This window comes from Physella acuta, unplaced genomic scaffold (genome assembly GCF_028476545.2).
Source record: "Physella acuta isolate Inbredline_101_S28 unplaced genomic scaffold, ASM2847654v3 ptg001063l, whole genome shotgun sequence".
NCBI lineage: Eukaryota > Metazoa > Mollusca > Gastropoda > Physidae > Physella > Physella acuta.
The window spans coordinates 929,978-943,836 of record NW_026732580.1 but is presented as its reverse complement, the minus strand read 5'-3'; the positions used below and the strand labels follow the sequence as shown (position 1 = coordinate 943,836).

General features: G+C 29.2%; 1 protein-coding gene across 2 annotated transcripts; it reads left to right on the top strand.

The window, feature by feature from the left end:
• The first annotated feature begins 15 nt into the window (after positions 1-15).
• On the top strand, positions 16-13,446 carry LOC131955356 (zinc finger MYND domain-containing protein 11). 2 transcript variants are annotated; one of them, XM_059319475.1, is made up of 15 exons: positions 16-215; positions 1,783-2,067; positions 2,547-2,690; positions 6,095-6,175; positions 6,873-7,053; positions 7,157-7,215; positions 7,508-7,585; positions 7,753-7,871; positions 8,009-8,082; positions 8,280-8,585; positions 8,770-8,924; positions 9,056-9,160; positions 9,403-9,633; positions 9,792-9,977; positions 10,167-13,446. In XM_059319475.1, the coding sequence occupies exons 2-15, from the start codon at positions 1,786-1,788 to the stop codon at positions 10,305-10,307; spliced, it is 2,142 nt and encodes a 713-aa protein (XP_059175458.1). In that variant the 5' UTR covers positions 16-215; positions 1,783-1,785; the 3' UTR covers positions 10,308-13,446. The 2 variants fall into 2 exon arrangements, with proteins under 2 accessions (XP_059175458.1, XP_059175456.1); XM_059319473.1 differs by having other exon boundaries at positions 17-209.
• Positions 13,447-13,859: the final 413 nt, after the last annotated feature.

Genomic DNA, 13,859 nt, shown 5'->3' with positions numbered 1-13,859 from the left:
TACCCAATTCTTCCATATTGGTTGTTTTCATAGGTCGAAGTTGAAGATTCGCATCCTGCTATCGGAACAGTTCCGAGCACCATTGCGACCAAGCATTGTTGTTTGCATCTTTCTTGAAATAGGCTCTCTGAATTTGTCTAAGCTGAGCATAAGACTAGCCTTCTATTAGGACATTAATAAAACAGTTTTTGCAAGCATATTTGGCCCATGTTTGAGTGATTTTAATTTTTTAATTATTTTAATTGTTTGTGGTGATGTTTCAACTTTAATCAATCAAACAAAACAATCACAATGTCTGTGATCTTACAATTACATTACAATCAACATCATGACTTAGGGCGATTAGGCAGTCTATAAATTATAAATTACAATTCTTGCCTTAGCCTAAGGCCTAAACTTTAAATTTAAAAATCTAAAAGATCTCCAGAGATTCTAGATCTAAGTCTAAGCCGATTTCTAAGCCTATAAATTTACTATAAAATACAATTAGGGCCTACAATTTTGTGCCTTATTTGTTTTGTTATTCCTGTTTTTTGAAAGTTTAATATTAATTTTGTAGTGTAGGGGTAGAATCTAGATCTAGTTAAATTAGTATAAGTACTAAAAGTAGGCCTATAGGGCAAATAGGGTACATTGTTGTATTGTAGGTATGCCAACCACACTCACACAGCAAAATGAAAATAATCCATATCTCAACGAATTAGTCCTTAAAATCCACAGTTGTTACAAATGTTACCTAAAGATATAGATCTAGGACCTACTTAGTACTACTTACTTATTTCAATGTAAATAGAAATTATCCTCAATATTTTTTTTCTAGAATCCTAGGCTTTCATATGTTATATAATTAAACTTAAAACATTTTTAAAAAAATACATTTACCAAGTTCAATTGTCCAAGTAAAACAGCCATGGAAAACACTTTTCCAAATCATCCATTTAATATGAAATGACACTCAATTTCTCTGTAATGCGGTGTTTGCATTGTTGACATCAGTTCACCATATTAAAAAAAAAGTGTAGTCTACTGCATGTAATTCATGCCTTTTGCTGTTACATACAGAGCATATCAGACAAATAAACTTTAAATTGTGAGTGTACAATAAACACTAAGCATCCATTGTTACTATTATATTAGTAGCAAAGCTGACTTTGCAAAACTTTATTTTAAAATATAAAAAAACTTTGTAAAAAACAAAAATGAGGCTTGGTCTTTTTGCGTGGACACCATTACTTAGGTTAAATAATAGGTGAAGTGACACCCTATTTAAAAATGTTTAGATTCAGTAATTTAAAAAAAACCTATGTGGTTCAGAAGAATAAAACAAGTTTAAATATGTAGAAATTAAGTACAACTTATAGACATTTCAACTTAAAAATAGTATAATAAATTTTGATAATTAAATTCCAACATTGTTTTATCACAGGTTATAGTGGAAATTATTTTTTTAATTAATATTTTCTAAGCACTAACTGAAATGGATGTTCTACAATTAATATAAAGCTTAGATTGTAGAAACCCTATATAATTAATGTCCTAAGATAAAAAAAAAATCTCAAATGATAATCTATCATGATAAAAATTGTAGTTTAAAATTTGAATATAGTTGAATAAATACTGAAAAGATATAAACATGAATGTTAAGTTTGTTAAATATTTGTATTGTATGTTAGTAATAATAATTTGAATGGACTGTGTTACAGTTTGGTAAACCAAAACCTTTTCAAGAGTTTTAGTTCCAATTTATTGTTTAATATTGTGCATACACATTTTGGGTTTCAGGAAATGGCTCCATCAGTGCGACGTAGGCATACTCCGGTGAATTATGCACAACAACTTATCAATGCAATAATATCAATAAGACAACAAAAACAAATTCCAAACTTCGATAGGATTTCACGTTATCTTCAACGTTACACAGAAATTTCACCCAGAAGATGCAAGGAGCATCTGAACAATGCTGTTAGTGATGGACTTATTGAAGAATATACTGCAGTGGGTTTTAAAGGTCAACGAACTGGCTTAGAACAAGAAGGTTATAGACTACCACAGGGAGTAATAGAAGAAGTAAGTTGTTTATTTTTACACACTAATTGTCCAAACACTTTATTAGAATACATAGAAATAAAATGGTGTAATTAAAGAACAACTGATACACTATCCTTACCTATAACCTAGCAAGTCTACAACTAGTGTCACTGATATTGATATTTCCTTCATTAACATTTAACCCAGCTGTAATTTTGAGTTATGTTAAGCTTTTAATTTTAAAAAAGCATTATAATACATTAAAAGCAAAGCATTTCTCTTCTGCTTCTGCTGGCCAATGGAAATAAATCCTGTCTGATATATGTTTGGGATTGTCTGTCGTGTTGTGTCTTTATTATCAGCTATCCACTCCAACTTAAATGAGCAGCTAACCATCTGCTTGGGTTTTTTTTTAGTTGCAAGAAACATGAAAACAATTATAATCATCTAATTATTGTAAGTTTATTAGTAAATTTGGAACTTAATAGCAAATTACTCTGAATTATATTTGTTAAAAGGTAAATGATGGCCATGATTGGTATTGCTTTGAATGTCATGGGCCTGGAGAAGTATATGAATGCAGTGACTGTTTCCGTGTTTACCATCAAGGCTGCACAAGAGAAGACACTTCTGGTGAAACCTTTACTTGCAGTGTATGCATGGTAAGTATTTTGAAATAGTTATTATAAAATCTTTGGTAGAAAACATTTCTTTTCAATATTCAGCTACCTACTTTGTCAACTAAATGTTACTATTATTTCAAAGGACAACACATCCATTACAGTGAAGCTGATTATATTTTTATACTTTTATTTATATACAAGTCCCATGTATCCTGGGTACTAAATAAAAAGATATTTTATATATAACTGTCATCAAATTGTCCTTTATTTTAAAAATGTTTAGAATTGTGTCTATAGAGATAATGTCTTCATTTACGTTTTATAACATTTATTGCAACTAAAAAAAAAAACCCATCTTCTTATAATTTAAGTATTTTATTTGATCAGGATGTTTCTTTTTGATTATGCGACAAGAGTGTTGAAAATAAGTACTATGCCAGATTACCAGCAATTATTTACAATTAATAAATTCATAATTTTTTAAAAATGTTTTCTGTTTCATGCTTTAAAGGACAGAGAGGTATGGATTACTAATGTTGCATTAATAACTTTTCTCAGTGTTACTAGTTTAATATGCTTTTTTTTTTTAAAAAGTGAGCTTTACACAATATATTCAACATTTAAAGGCAGGATTTTTTTCTGTTAATGTTAAGCTAAATGAATGCATTAAACTGTTTAATCTAAATTTTAATAAACTAATACAGAAAATTTAAAAGGGATATCTACTTTCTCAACTCTAACAAGATGGGAAAAAGCAACTAGCAATATAGTAGTTCTAATTTGAAACTTTACATTACTGCTGTTTTATTGTTTTATGGATAAATGAGTTAAGAACACATTACTTATAGAAGATAGTCGATTTAATTCTTCCAGTGGTGTAATATTGTCCACCATTTTAAATATTATTTTATGACCTGTCCTCTCTACAAGTGACAACCTTTGTTACCCACTATCGGCATAAAAGCACTAACAAAAAATAAACCATTTCCTCCTTTCTCTCCTCCTCCTCCCCCTCCTCCACAAACATATTCAATTTCCATACCACATACAACTTTCTCACCTAAACACATCAACCTTCTGCACACAAACATCATGTGTGAGACCATTATTGTGGTTAAAATTGACTGTTATTAATCATTGAATAACATGTGTTGATTTAGGTGCACACAAATCAGTGAACCTGAACATTTCACCCCCTCATGCATATACCAGCCCAACGACTATACCCACACTCATCGTACACTGAAATATTTTTTAAAAAATGGCTGATACATTTTCAAAACCTCTGTACCTAGTTGCTGATCAAGTGTATCAACCTAAATGTTTTGTTACATTTATTTTTGTTGTCTTTAAACTTCACAGAATAAGTAAAAATGAACTAAATATTTCAAACTTTAGATTGTACTTATTTTGTTGAAGAGCTGAAGGCTTCTCTTTCATATTGCTGTTTTATTGTGTGGGAGAATCTTCCCTCCCCCACCACTAATATTACCCCTCTGATCAACTACCAGTCTGTCATTAACCACCACCACCACATTCTTTAGAATGCAGTGTTTTTCATTATGTTGGTTACATGTATAATAGATATTCTTTAAAGGAAAATAATAACCATGGGGAGAGGGATAATTGACCTGGGAATAATGACCGGTAGGTGGGAGGGAGGGTGGTAAGGCCTAGACCCTAACAGTGGTTTTTGTTTTGTATATCTGAATATCAGCAACTGTATTTTAAATAAGTTTTTGCTTCTATGATTTAAAAAAAATCAAAATTCATTTACACATTAGTGAAAATAATGCAGGATTTTGAGGGTATTGGTAGCTAATGTACAGTTAATTTTGTTAGGTTGCTTTTGAAATTTTTGATGTTTTAAAACATTGTTTGATTAAATTTTTCATACATAATTAAAAAATCAAAATATATTATCACATAGTTTAAATAAGGGAAAAAGATTGTGGGTTCTCCAATTCTGTTGAATTGTTTTTAAAAGATGCTGTTGTTCATTGTCTAGATAAGAATTGAAGAAATAATAGTCCTCAGTTCTGAATAATTTTTCAATTACAAAAAACATAAAAAATTCCACGCCTTTCTTGAGTTATTTAATTATTCACTATATTGCTAGTATTTTCCTTGCCACTGTATAATGTCCCAGTCTAATAGCTCTAATTTTTGTGGTTATAACAAAGTGGTTTTTATATATAAAGAAATTATATCTATTAATAATGTGAAAAATAATACTATTGTCCACTGGAAGTCTCCTGACTGTGTAAATATCATACATATCCAACAGTAAGCTGCATTTGCTGTGTTAACACAACTAAAGAAAATCTTCATTTTTAATGCTGCACTTTATTTTCACAATGGTTCCACACAGCACAAAGCTTTCATCTCCTAATTTGCAATATCTGTCATCTTTAAAATAACTTGTTTGTTATTATTACATCATTAATTAAAAACACTACAGTATTGTGTATAAAAATAATACAGTTTTTTTTTTTAAAACTGTATGTTAAATTATCACTTATAAATGTTTAAATTTCTTAAACACTATCATAAAGCTGTTCACACCAGTTTTTTTTTTTAAAATTGCGATGCAAGTTCGTATGTTCCAGAACAATTTTTCAGCACATTGAGTCACAAAGTGTTATTATATTTTTTTGTGAATAACTAATAGAAGTGTAAAACTTTAATAATTGACAATTTCATTCCTACATTAATAATGATGAATTTTAAATTAAAATGTGGATGAATATTATGCTGACATTTTTTTTTATAAACTTTTTTCAAAATTCAGTGTAGACTGACAATTAGCCCAAACTCAATTGGGTTGTGACTGGATGAGGCAGAGAATCTTTGTACTAGCATGTTCAAATTTATATTGTACACAGCTCAACGCTCACTTTGAATAATATCTTTATAAATTCAACTTTGATCTTTGTACTTTTTCTCTCTGCAAACAAAAGTAATTTACTAAAAATTTCAACAAATGTGAACTATCATTGTCATCGGGAACTATTTCTTTTCAATTTTAGCTTCAAAGTTTTGTTCTGAAGAAATAATTTGAAATTTTATTTACTGCACTAGGTTAAAGTGAAATACTTACATTTTCTAATTTTTTACCATTATCTAATACTCTATACATTTAAATTAACAAAAGTTTGTTTTTGCATTAATATGATCAGTACAATTCCACAAACATCACTTGCTAAGATAATGACATGCCCCTAATAAAAGGAGCAACTAACTTTATTTTTAGGTTAGCTGAGCTTTGTTATCTTCTGCACCGCTTAATATGACAATGACTCACAGTACATTTTTCATGACTTAATGTTCTTTACCTTTAATTGTATTTATTTACATGCTTTATTTTCTAACTGGAAAATTTATTTTTTTACTAATGTGCTCTTTGTGAGAATTAAAAATGATTTCTAAAAAATTTGTTTTAGGCTAGCAAAAAAAAGAACAAGATGAAGAAAAAAATGCTGAACACCCTACTTAGTTATACCGTTTTGCGCCTTAGAGAAAAGGTACTTATTATTCATACAAACTGTTTTTGATTGCCCAAATTTGTTTGTAATATGTACTTTTTCAGTATTTAAATTAATTATTTTAGTTCCCTTTTGTACCTGATGGTCCATGGGGCAAGTGAAATAGAGTTCACCAGTTTCTGTGACCTCGGCATACAAAGGGATAGTGTGGTCAGCCGCTTTAATTTCCCTAATGTGAGTTAGATATCCAACAGAACTGGGTGGACTCTGGGACATTCGACGGATTTTAACCCAGATTCGAACTTAAGACTTTTGGGTTGGCATTCGCATGCACTACCATTCCACATCTAAATATTCAAATTATATTTCAATAAAATTAATTTCTGGATACTTTTCTAGACAGTTGCTAGTTCTGGTTTCTGTTGCCGTTGCTGACGCATTTATAGTCTTAGATATCTCATACATTAATAAATACTTACAACTGCTTTAAATAAGATGTGGAAACAAAACACAGAGATTGATAGCTACAAAAAGATCTCATTAAGTTAATCTTTGTTCTCTAGAAAATGTCCATATCAAGCACATCTGATATCTGATATTTTCATGTTTAGGGATTTAGCATGGGATTTAAATATTGAAAATGCTCTGTATCATTACAATAACAAAAGTTTAATAAAAACCTAGCACTTATTTTTAATAAATGTGCTATTTGTAATGAATTAATTTTTTCTTTTAGACAAGAGAACTTCATAAAATTAGTTCCAAGTCAAATGCAGAAGATTTTAAAAGATTCATCTACAGAAAAATGGACTTGAACAGAATGGAGCAGAGAGTTCAGGCTTCACGTTACAAATGCTTGGAAGAATTTCTAGCTGATGCTCGTACCATTCTTCATAACTGCACACTGTTATTTGGAGGTTAGTAATGCAATGACATTAAGGATAATTTATTTGATTGTGTTTGGTATAATCCAATAGCAAACTGTAATTCCAAACATGAAAGTAATTTCTGTGTTTACAGAAGATAAAAATGGACTGGCTGAGCTTGCTGTGATTATGGTTAAAGATTGCAAATATGATGTAAGTAAATGTGAATAATTTCAATGACATATCTGATTTATTTTCCATGATATGTGATTTTATGATAGGTTTTATTATTGTGAAAAAACAGATATTCTACTTAAATGTGTTTATGTTACAATAATAAAATATTAGTCGAAGTTAATTAAAATTAAATTAGAATTTTTTTTATTTCACATAGCCTCCTTCGAATTAAAAAAACTGCAAATACTGAACAAAGGTTATTTTATAAGCAAATATCCATATCTGTTGTTTAAAATTTAGACAAATATACTCATTAATATTTTTTAAGCTGGATGAAATAGAACTGTGCCCTAACTGCTACTACATGTCAAATGCAAAACCAGAAGATTGGTTTTCTCAACCCTGTGTAAGTGACTTTAAACTAATTTTCCCTTCAACTTTTTAAAAAATGTATTGTTTTTTCCTTAAAAAAAAAAGAAAAATAACATTTTTGGAAAATAGACCCACAAGTATCAGTATTATAATTTCCACATTTAATTTATTTGAAAGTAAATTTATTTGTGTATTCTACAGAACCCTCCACATGATATTGTGTATGCCAAACAGAAGGGATATAGTTATTGGCCAGCAAAGGTTGTTCGTGATTTAGGTGGTAAATCTGATGTTCGTTTCTTTGGAGGTTGGCACCAGAGGTATGTATACATTGTTTGTATACATATTGGCAGTTTTTTGGCAGCCAAAAAATGACTTTATATAACAAGCTTTTAATTGTATGATGCATTTTGAAATATTTTATTAATTAGTGTATTTCTTTGTGTATTATTTTTAGAGCTGTGATACCTGCAGAATACATTAAGCCCATCACAACTGATTTGAAAACAATGACAATAAAAAAAACAGCTGGTAAATTTGTCCTTATAAACTTGTAATGCTTTAATTTAATCTAAATATTCGTTTCATTCTCAAATTAGCCTTTTGTAAATAGAGATTTTGTTATGCCTCTTTTCTTTAAAAAAGGTTAACATTTAACAACATATATATCTACGCTCAGTATGTGAAATCGAGAAGTATTAGCTAATGATTCTGTTTAATTTATGCAGGTTTTATAAAAGCCATGAAAGAACTCAAAAGGTATCAGGAAATCTTAGAAGAAAGAGAACAAGACATTGAAGCTAATGGAGAAAAACAAGAATCAGAAGAAGAAGAAGAGGAAGAAGAAGAGGTAGAAGAGGAAGAAGAAGAAGAGGAAGAGGAAATAGGAGAAGAGGAAGAAGAAATACAAGATGAAATAAAAGATCAAGTCACAGGGAAGAAAGATCTGTCTGAGATTGAAGATGAGGATGTAGCCAAAAAGCGAACACCTAAAAAGACACCAGCTAAACGTAGAGAAAGTTCACAAACTAAAGGTAGAGCAATGCAAGATTATTCATGCACCCCAATTATTAATTTGGAATAGAAAAATATACTGCACTTGAATTTAATCTTACATTGAATGTACTTTTGATAATTTGTAAAAAAAAATTATCATTCTTAGAAACTTTAATGTGTCTGTTGATGAAATATTTAATTTTAACTGTTGAACCTTGATAGGATCTGTTGGAAGTAAAAAGGGAGTTAAGCGGCACAGAGAGGATGACGAGGACATTGACAGTCTGATGGACATGGAAGATGAGTTTGATAATAGACAAGTTACTTCTACAAGTGTTGAAAAAAATGCTAAAATGAGAAAAAGGAAATCCTCTAAGGTACTGTTACAAATATTTGAGTGTACAACTAGAAAATTGTAAATTAAAAAGAAAGAAATAACTAGTCTCCTGAATTTTGACTTTTAAGATTGCGTACAGTAAAAAACCCATTATTCACTCTTTTTTTCTAGTTGAACAGTCATGATGAGTCTTATACTGTTACTTCAAGTGTTGACAAAGTTGTTAACAATATAGTTGTTCCAACAACCTCCACAGCTGTCCAGACATTGTCTGTGGTGAGTTCTTATACTGTTATCTGTATCTTAATTTAGCCTGTTCAGGATGCTGAAGCTGATTTGATATCAAATGCCCTAAAAATGTTTAAAAAATTATTGCCAAAGTTTATATAAATATTGTATTGAACACTATTATGCAGTCTTTACAAGTAATTTTGTGTTTGCTTTCATCTAAATTTAAATGAAATTGTTTTCTTAAAAAAAAATTTAACTGTCAAGCATTGATACTTTGTTTCCTATAGAAGTTGGAAAGCACAAGCTCACAGACTGAGGTGGACAGTTCAGTTTCTGTTGAGAATTTTATTGATCCCAAGGCTTATATAAAATCTTCACCATCATTTGATCTGAAAGAAGAGACAAATGATCAGAAGTTGGAGGAAAGAATGACTTTAGCGATGGCCAATCTTACCAAAAGACTGGAAGAAAAGTTTGAAGAAGATAAATCATTGGCACTTAAAGAATTATCACGACAGGTACACATTTTGTTTTATTTGTGTAGCACTTACAGAAAAAAAAGGTAGTTGCTATGCTTCTTACCACATTGAAATAGTATTATATAAAATATACTATAAAAATTAGAATCAATATTTTGAATTTTGATTAGAGATTTAACTGTAATTTTTAACATCAGTTGGAAGAGGACTTTGGAAAAGACAAGCAGCAAGCAGTAGAACGAACAATGGCTAGCATGAAATTAGAAGTAGAAAAAGCCAGGAAAGCAGGGGAAGACAAAACTCGAGAACAATACATGGAAGAAATGAAGAAACTGGCTGCTAAACATAAGGATGCCATTTCTCAAGTCAAGAAAAAACAATGGGTAATTGTGGACCTTTTTTTATTGCTTCTTGTTTAAAAATAAAGACTTTATTAAAGTCTGTGATTTATGACCTTTTGTTTTTAATTTTTGTAAAATAGCGCCATGTTCTTATTTTATTTAAATTGATGTCAAGATTGAAATAAGACAAAAAACTGGTCAAAGTTTTGTAATTGACATTAATTTTTTCAGTGTCAAAACTGTGAAGAGGAGGCTATGTACCACTGTTGTTGGAACACATCCTACTGCAGCGTCACATGCCAGCAAGCACATTGGCATAAAGATCATAAACGAGTATGTCGTCGCAAGAGAAATGAAAAAGAGATGAAATAGAAATCAACAAATAACATCAGGCACACAAGCCTTCTTACAGACTGGATCATGGTGAATGAGATACATTTATCAATGCAATGTTATTCAGTAACCACTTGTGCTTCTAAAAACTGACTGGTATTTATAACCCATTGAATAATAATGTAAATTATTTTATATTTATATTTGAATAACAGTTTTAAAGCCTTCACTTCTTACTGAAATCAAAAGTTTCTGTCTGTCATTTCCCCTTAGGTCAGTGCTCACTCTCTATGCAAGATAATGATTAAAATAATTTTTTAGGTCTTAACTTCAACTTCACTTAAATTATCCTTTACACCTTTTCTGTTAGAGAAATTCTCTTCATAAAATAAAAGTACTCCTAATTAAAAAAAAGTTATACTTTTTAAAAATAGGTTTTACAGACCAGTAGTTCAAAAAGCTTTTTGAGAGGGTGTCATTATTTTACAATTTATATCACCTTTGATCAGGTATGTTGTACATATTGAAAACAAACCAGTGTAAAAGATTTATTTTAAGCAAAGTTGTTCATCTGTTATTTTTATTCTCTGTATGTAGTTTCCTGTCAACATTTTTATTTTGATGAGACTGGTGTATTTCATTTGATGCTTTGTTACTATGTTTAAACAGATTTTCATTTGAACTACACTTGCTTGTCATTTACATAATCCTTTATAAAATTGGTGCAAGAAATTAGTAAATGGAAATGTACAACAATTTTTTATCTTTTTTTTACTGTGGATTTTACCTAACTAAAATATGTTAGTATTTTTTCTGAATGGAATGAAATGTTAAATGTTTTACATTTTATTTTTGATTTTTTTTATATACATGCTGTATTTTGCTTTCTTGGATTTATAAGATCAACTTTTAAATAAATTCTCAGCCAAAAAATATATTTATGAATTACATTTTTCCTTTGTTGCCATTCCTCTGCTCTGTGAAAAAATTGCCTCAGCATTTAATTTTTTATCACAATAATTTTTGGACAAAAATGGCTGTAATCATACCATTGTGTATATTAACCAGCTGATCTGATAAAAGCTCAACTTGACTTGAGGTCATAGACTTGAGGTTTATCCACCCAGTTGGCTCCAAATAATGTTTACTGTTTGAAATCATTATTGTTACTATCTTCAATTTGTAATACATTTGCTTCATTTTTGTCCCCTATCAATTTCACACATCCTAAAATCTATTGCCAGATAACTCTAGACATTCCTTTTTCTAAATAAATTTCAAACAAAATTTATCTAAAAGTTTTTTTTTTGTGAGAGCCAAATCCAGGTGGATATTACTTCATTACTGGCTTCTTATGTTGAAGTATATGAAATAATTAAGTTTCCATAAAGCAGAAGATGCTCATCACAGGAAATTGTTTACATTAAATTTTATATTAAAAGATAAGCAAATGATTGTAGTGATCATTCTTACAGGGTGAAAAAGGAAAACCTATGAGTGAGGTAAAGAAGATTATACTCACAATTTTTATTTCTAATATTAGCTAATGCACGCTTAACTGACCTACTAATTTGTATTCTTTTTTTTTTATGTAAAACTTTACAAATCTTTATTTCTTCTATGAATTTTTTTCTATAATGATCTTGAATCAATTGTAATTATCTAGTCAGGTTATGGGCGTTTTATCTACTCTTACTAGAAAACAAAATTGGCACTTTAAAATTGATGTTAAGTAAAAGCAATTACTCTTCGTCTGATATTTTTTATTCACCAATACAAACTTGTGTTCTAAACATTTTAAACTAGCACCTAAAGTGCTTATTATAAGGCTGTGATTTTTGCCTCTACTAGATAGTAGATTATCAATGAAATAATGAGATGCAATCTTTTGTTTATGTTTTAGTCTTGTTCAAATTTTAAAAAAAAGCTAGCTTGTTATGTTAAATATTCAGAATACAGCAAGAGATAATTGTCTTTTATTTCCTTTAGATTCCTGTCTCTAAACTTTGTGATCTCTCATCAGGTTGTGATGAAATTAATCTCAACCAGGCACTTTTTACTCTCGGCACTTAGCACTAAGCCTAAAACATATTAACAGCCATTTGAGAAAAAAAACTGATTTTATTTGGTATCAAACAAGATAGCATGTATTGGAATTCCTTAGATTATGAATGAATTAAAATGTTTAAGACAGACAGTTAGAATTTTAAGTTACTTCTAAAATGTATTTCTATTCTTTGTAATCATGTTTTACAACATTCCTGTCCTAAAAGTAGTGTAAATTTTGTTTTTATGGTCACTCATATATCATAGCTTGCTCTATCTTTTAATCATGTAATTTGATAGCAGATTTTTACCTTTTTTTTTATTTTAAAAAAGTAGTACTAGCTTAAAAGGTTAAACACAACACATTTTTATCAATCAGAAAAGAAACAAATGTACAAAATAATGTTAAATCAAAATCAATTATAATTTTTTAAAATGAATTTTTAAACATTTATTTAACCATGGAGGTAGATGGAAAGTTTTTAATTTAAATAAAAAAAAAAAGATAAATATTATGTAGTTTTACATTTTTAAATCTTTATTTACTGTTACTAAAAATAAATGGCAATATTTTCATAAGTACTAGCTGTTTTATTTCGGATTAATGGTGGAATGAGGAATACATCATGATACTTAACATCAGCTGACAAAGAAACAACCTTCCTACATAGTAAGCCCAATGTCTTGAACGTACGGGCAGTACAGTAGCTTGTTTTTTTTTATTATAATCTTTACCTTTGCTGTATATAAGATTAAATGTCATATTCACATGTCACTATCCTTTATGTTAATTGCTGAATACTCTAAAACTGAGCATGTTTTAAAGTATTTTTGTTTGAACCTGGTAAATTATATATTTTGTTCAAGTATACATTTTTTGTAAAGGATCTACAATGTGACCTGATATATGTATGTATAGATAGTCTAGTACCCTCAGTTGCTGGCACTTGTAACAATAGTTCAAACATTAACTGTATATGTTCATGAAAATAAGGTTTTAAACATGTTCCATAGCTTGTTGTTTTTCCCTATAAAATCACTGTACATATAGATCTAATTAAAAAGTTGTTAACATTTATCTCTGCTTGATTTTGCACAATTGACAAGGGAAATTAAAAGTATCAAAATTTTATCATGTGTTTACTTGTTATGTCTACCCACTCACAAATTGGTTTACCTTGACTGCACTTCAAGTGTTGATTTAAAAAAAAAAATTTAGACAGAAGATTTAGGAAATACAGGAAATATGTAACATTTAATATTAAATGTAAAGAATCATTTTTTTATAAAGAAATATATATTTTTTTTTCCAATTATTCTTTAGTTATGAAATATAGGCCTAAAGGTTTTCAATTTATTATGATTTTAAAATTACATCCTTATTAAGTTTAGTGGGCAATGATTACACCCTTATTTTTCATCAATTTCACTTTCCACATTTGTATAACATTAAATTATGTAAGCCGATTAATTAGCAGTCATTGTGGAATCATATGTCCTCGCTAGTCTTATACAGATGCTATAAAGAGCATGAATATTTTAAAA

What these genes read in the sequence shown, in the direction of transcription:
- LOC131955356 (XM_059319475.1), top strand. Translation starts at nt 1,786, where the DNA reads ATGGCTCCATCAGTGCGACGTAGGCATACTCCGGTGAATTATGCACAA. An exon ending in TTAAAGAATTATCACGACAG is followed by an intron (nt 9,634 to 9,791) that starts GTACACATTTTG and finishes TTTTAACATCAG; the next exon opens with TTGGAAGAGGACTTTGGAAA. An exon ending in AAGTCAAGAAAAAACAATGG is followed by an intron (nt 9,978 to 10,166) that starts GTAATTGTGGAC and finishes TAATTTTTTCAG; the next exon opens with TGTCAAAACTGTGAAGAGGA.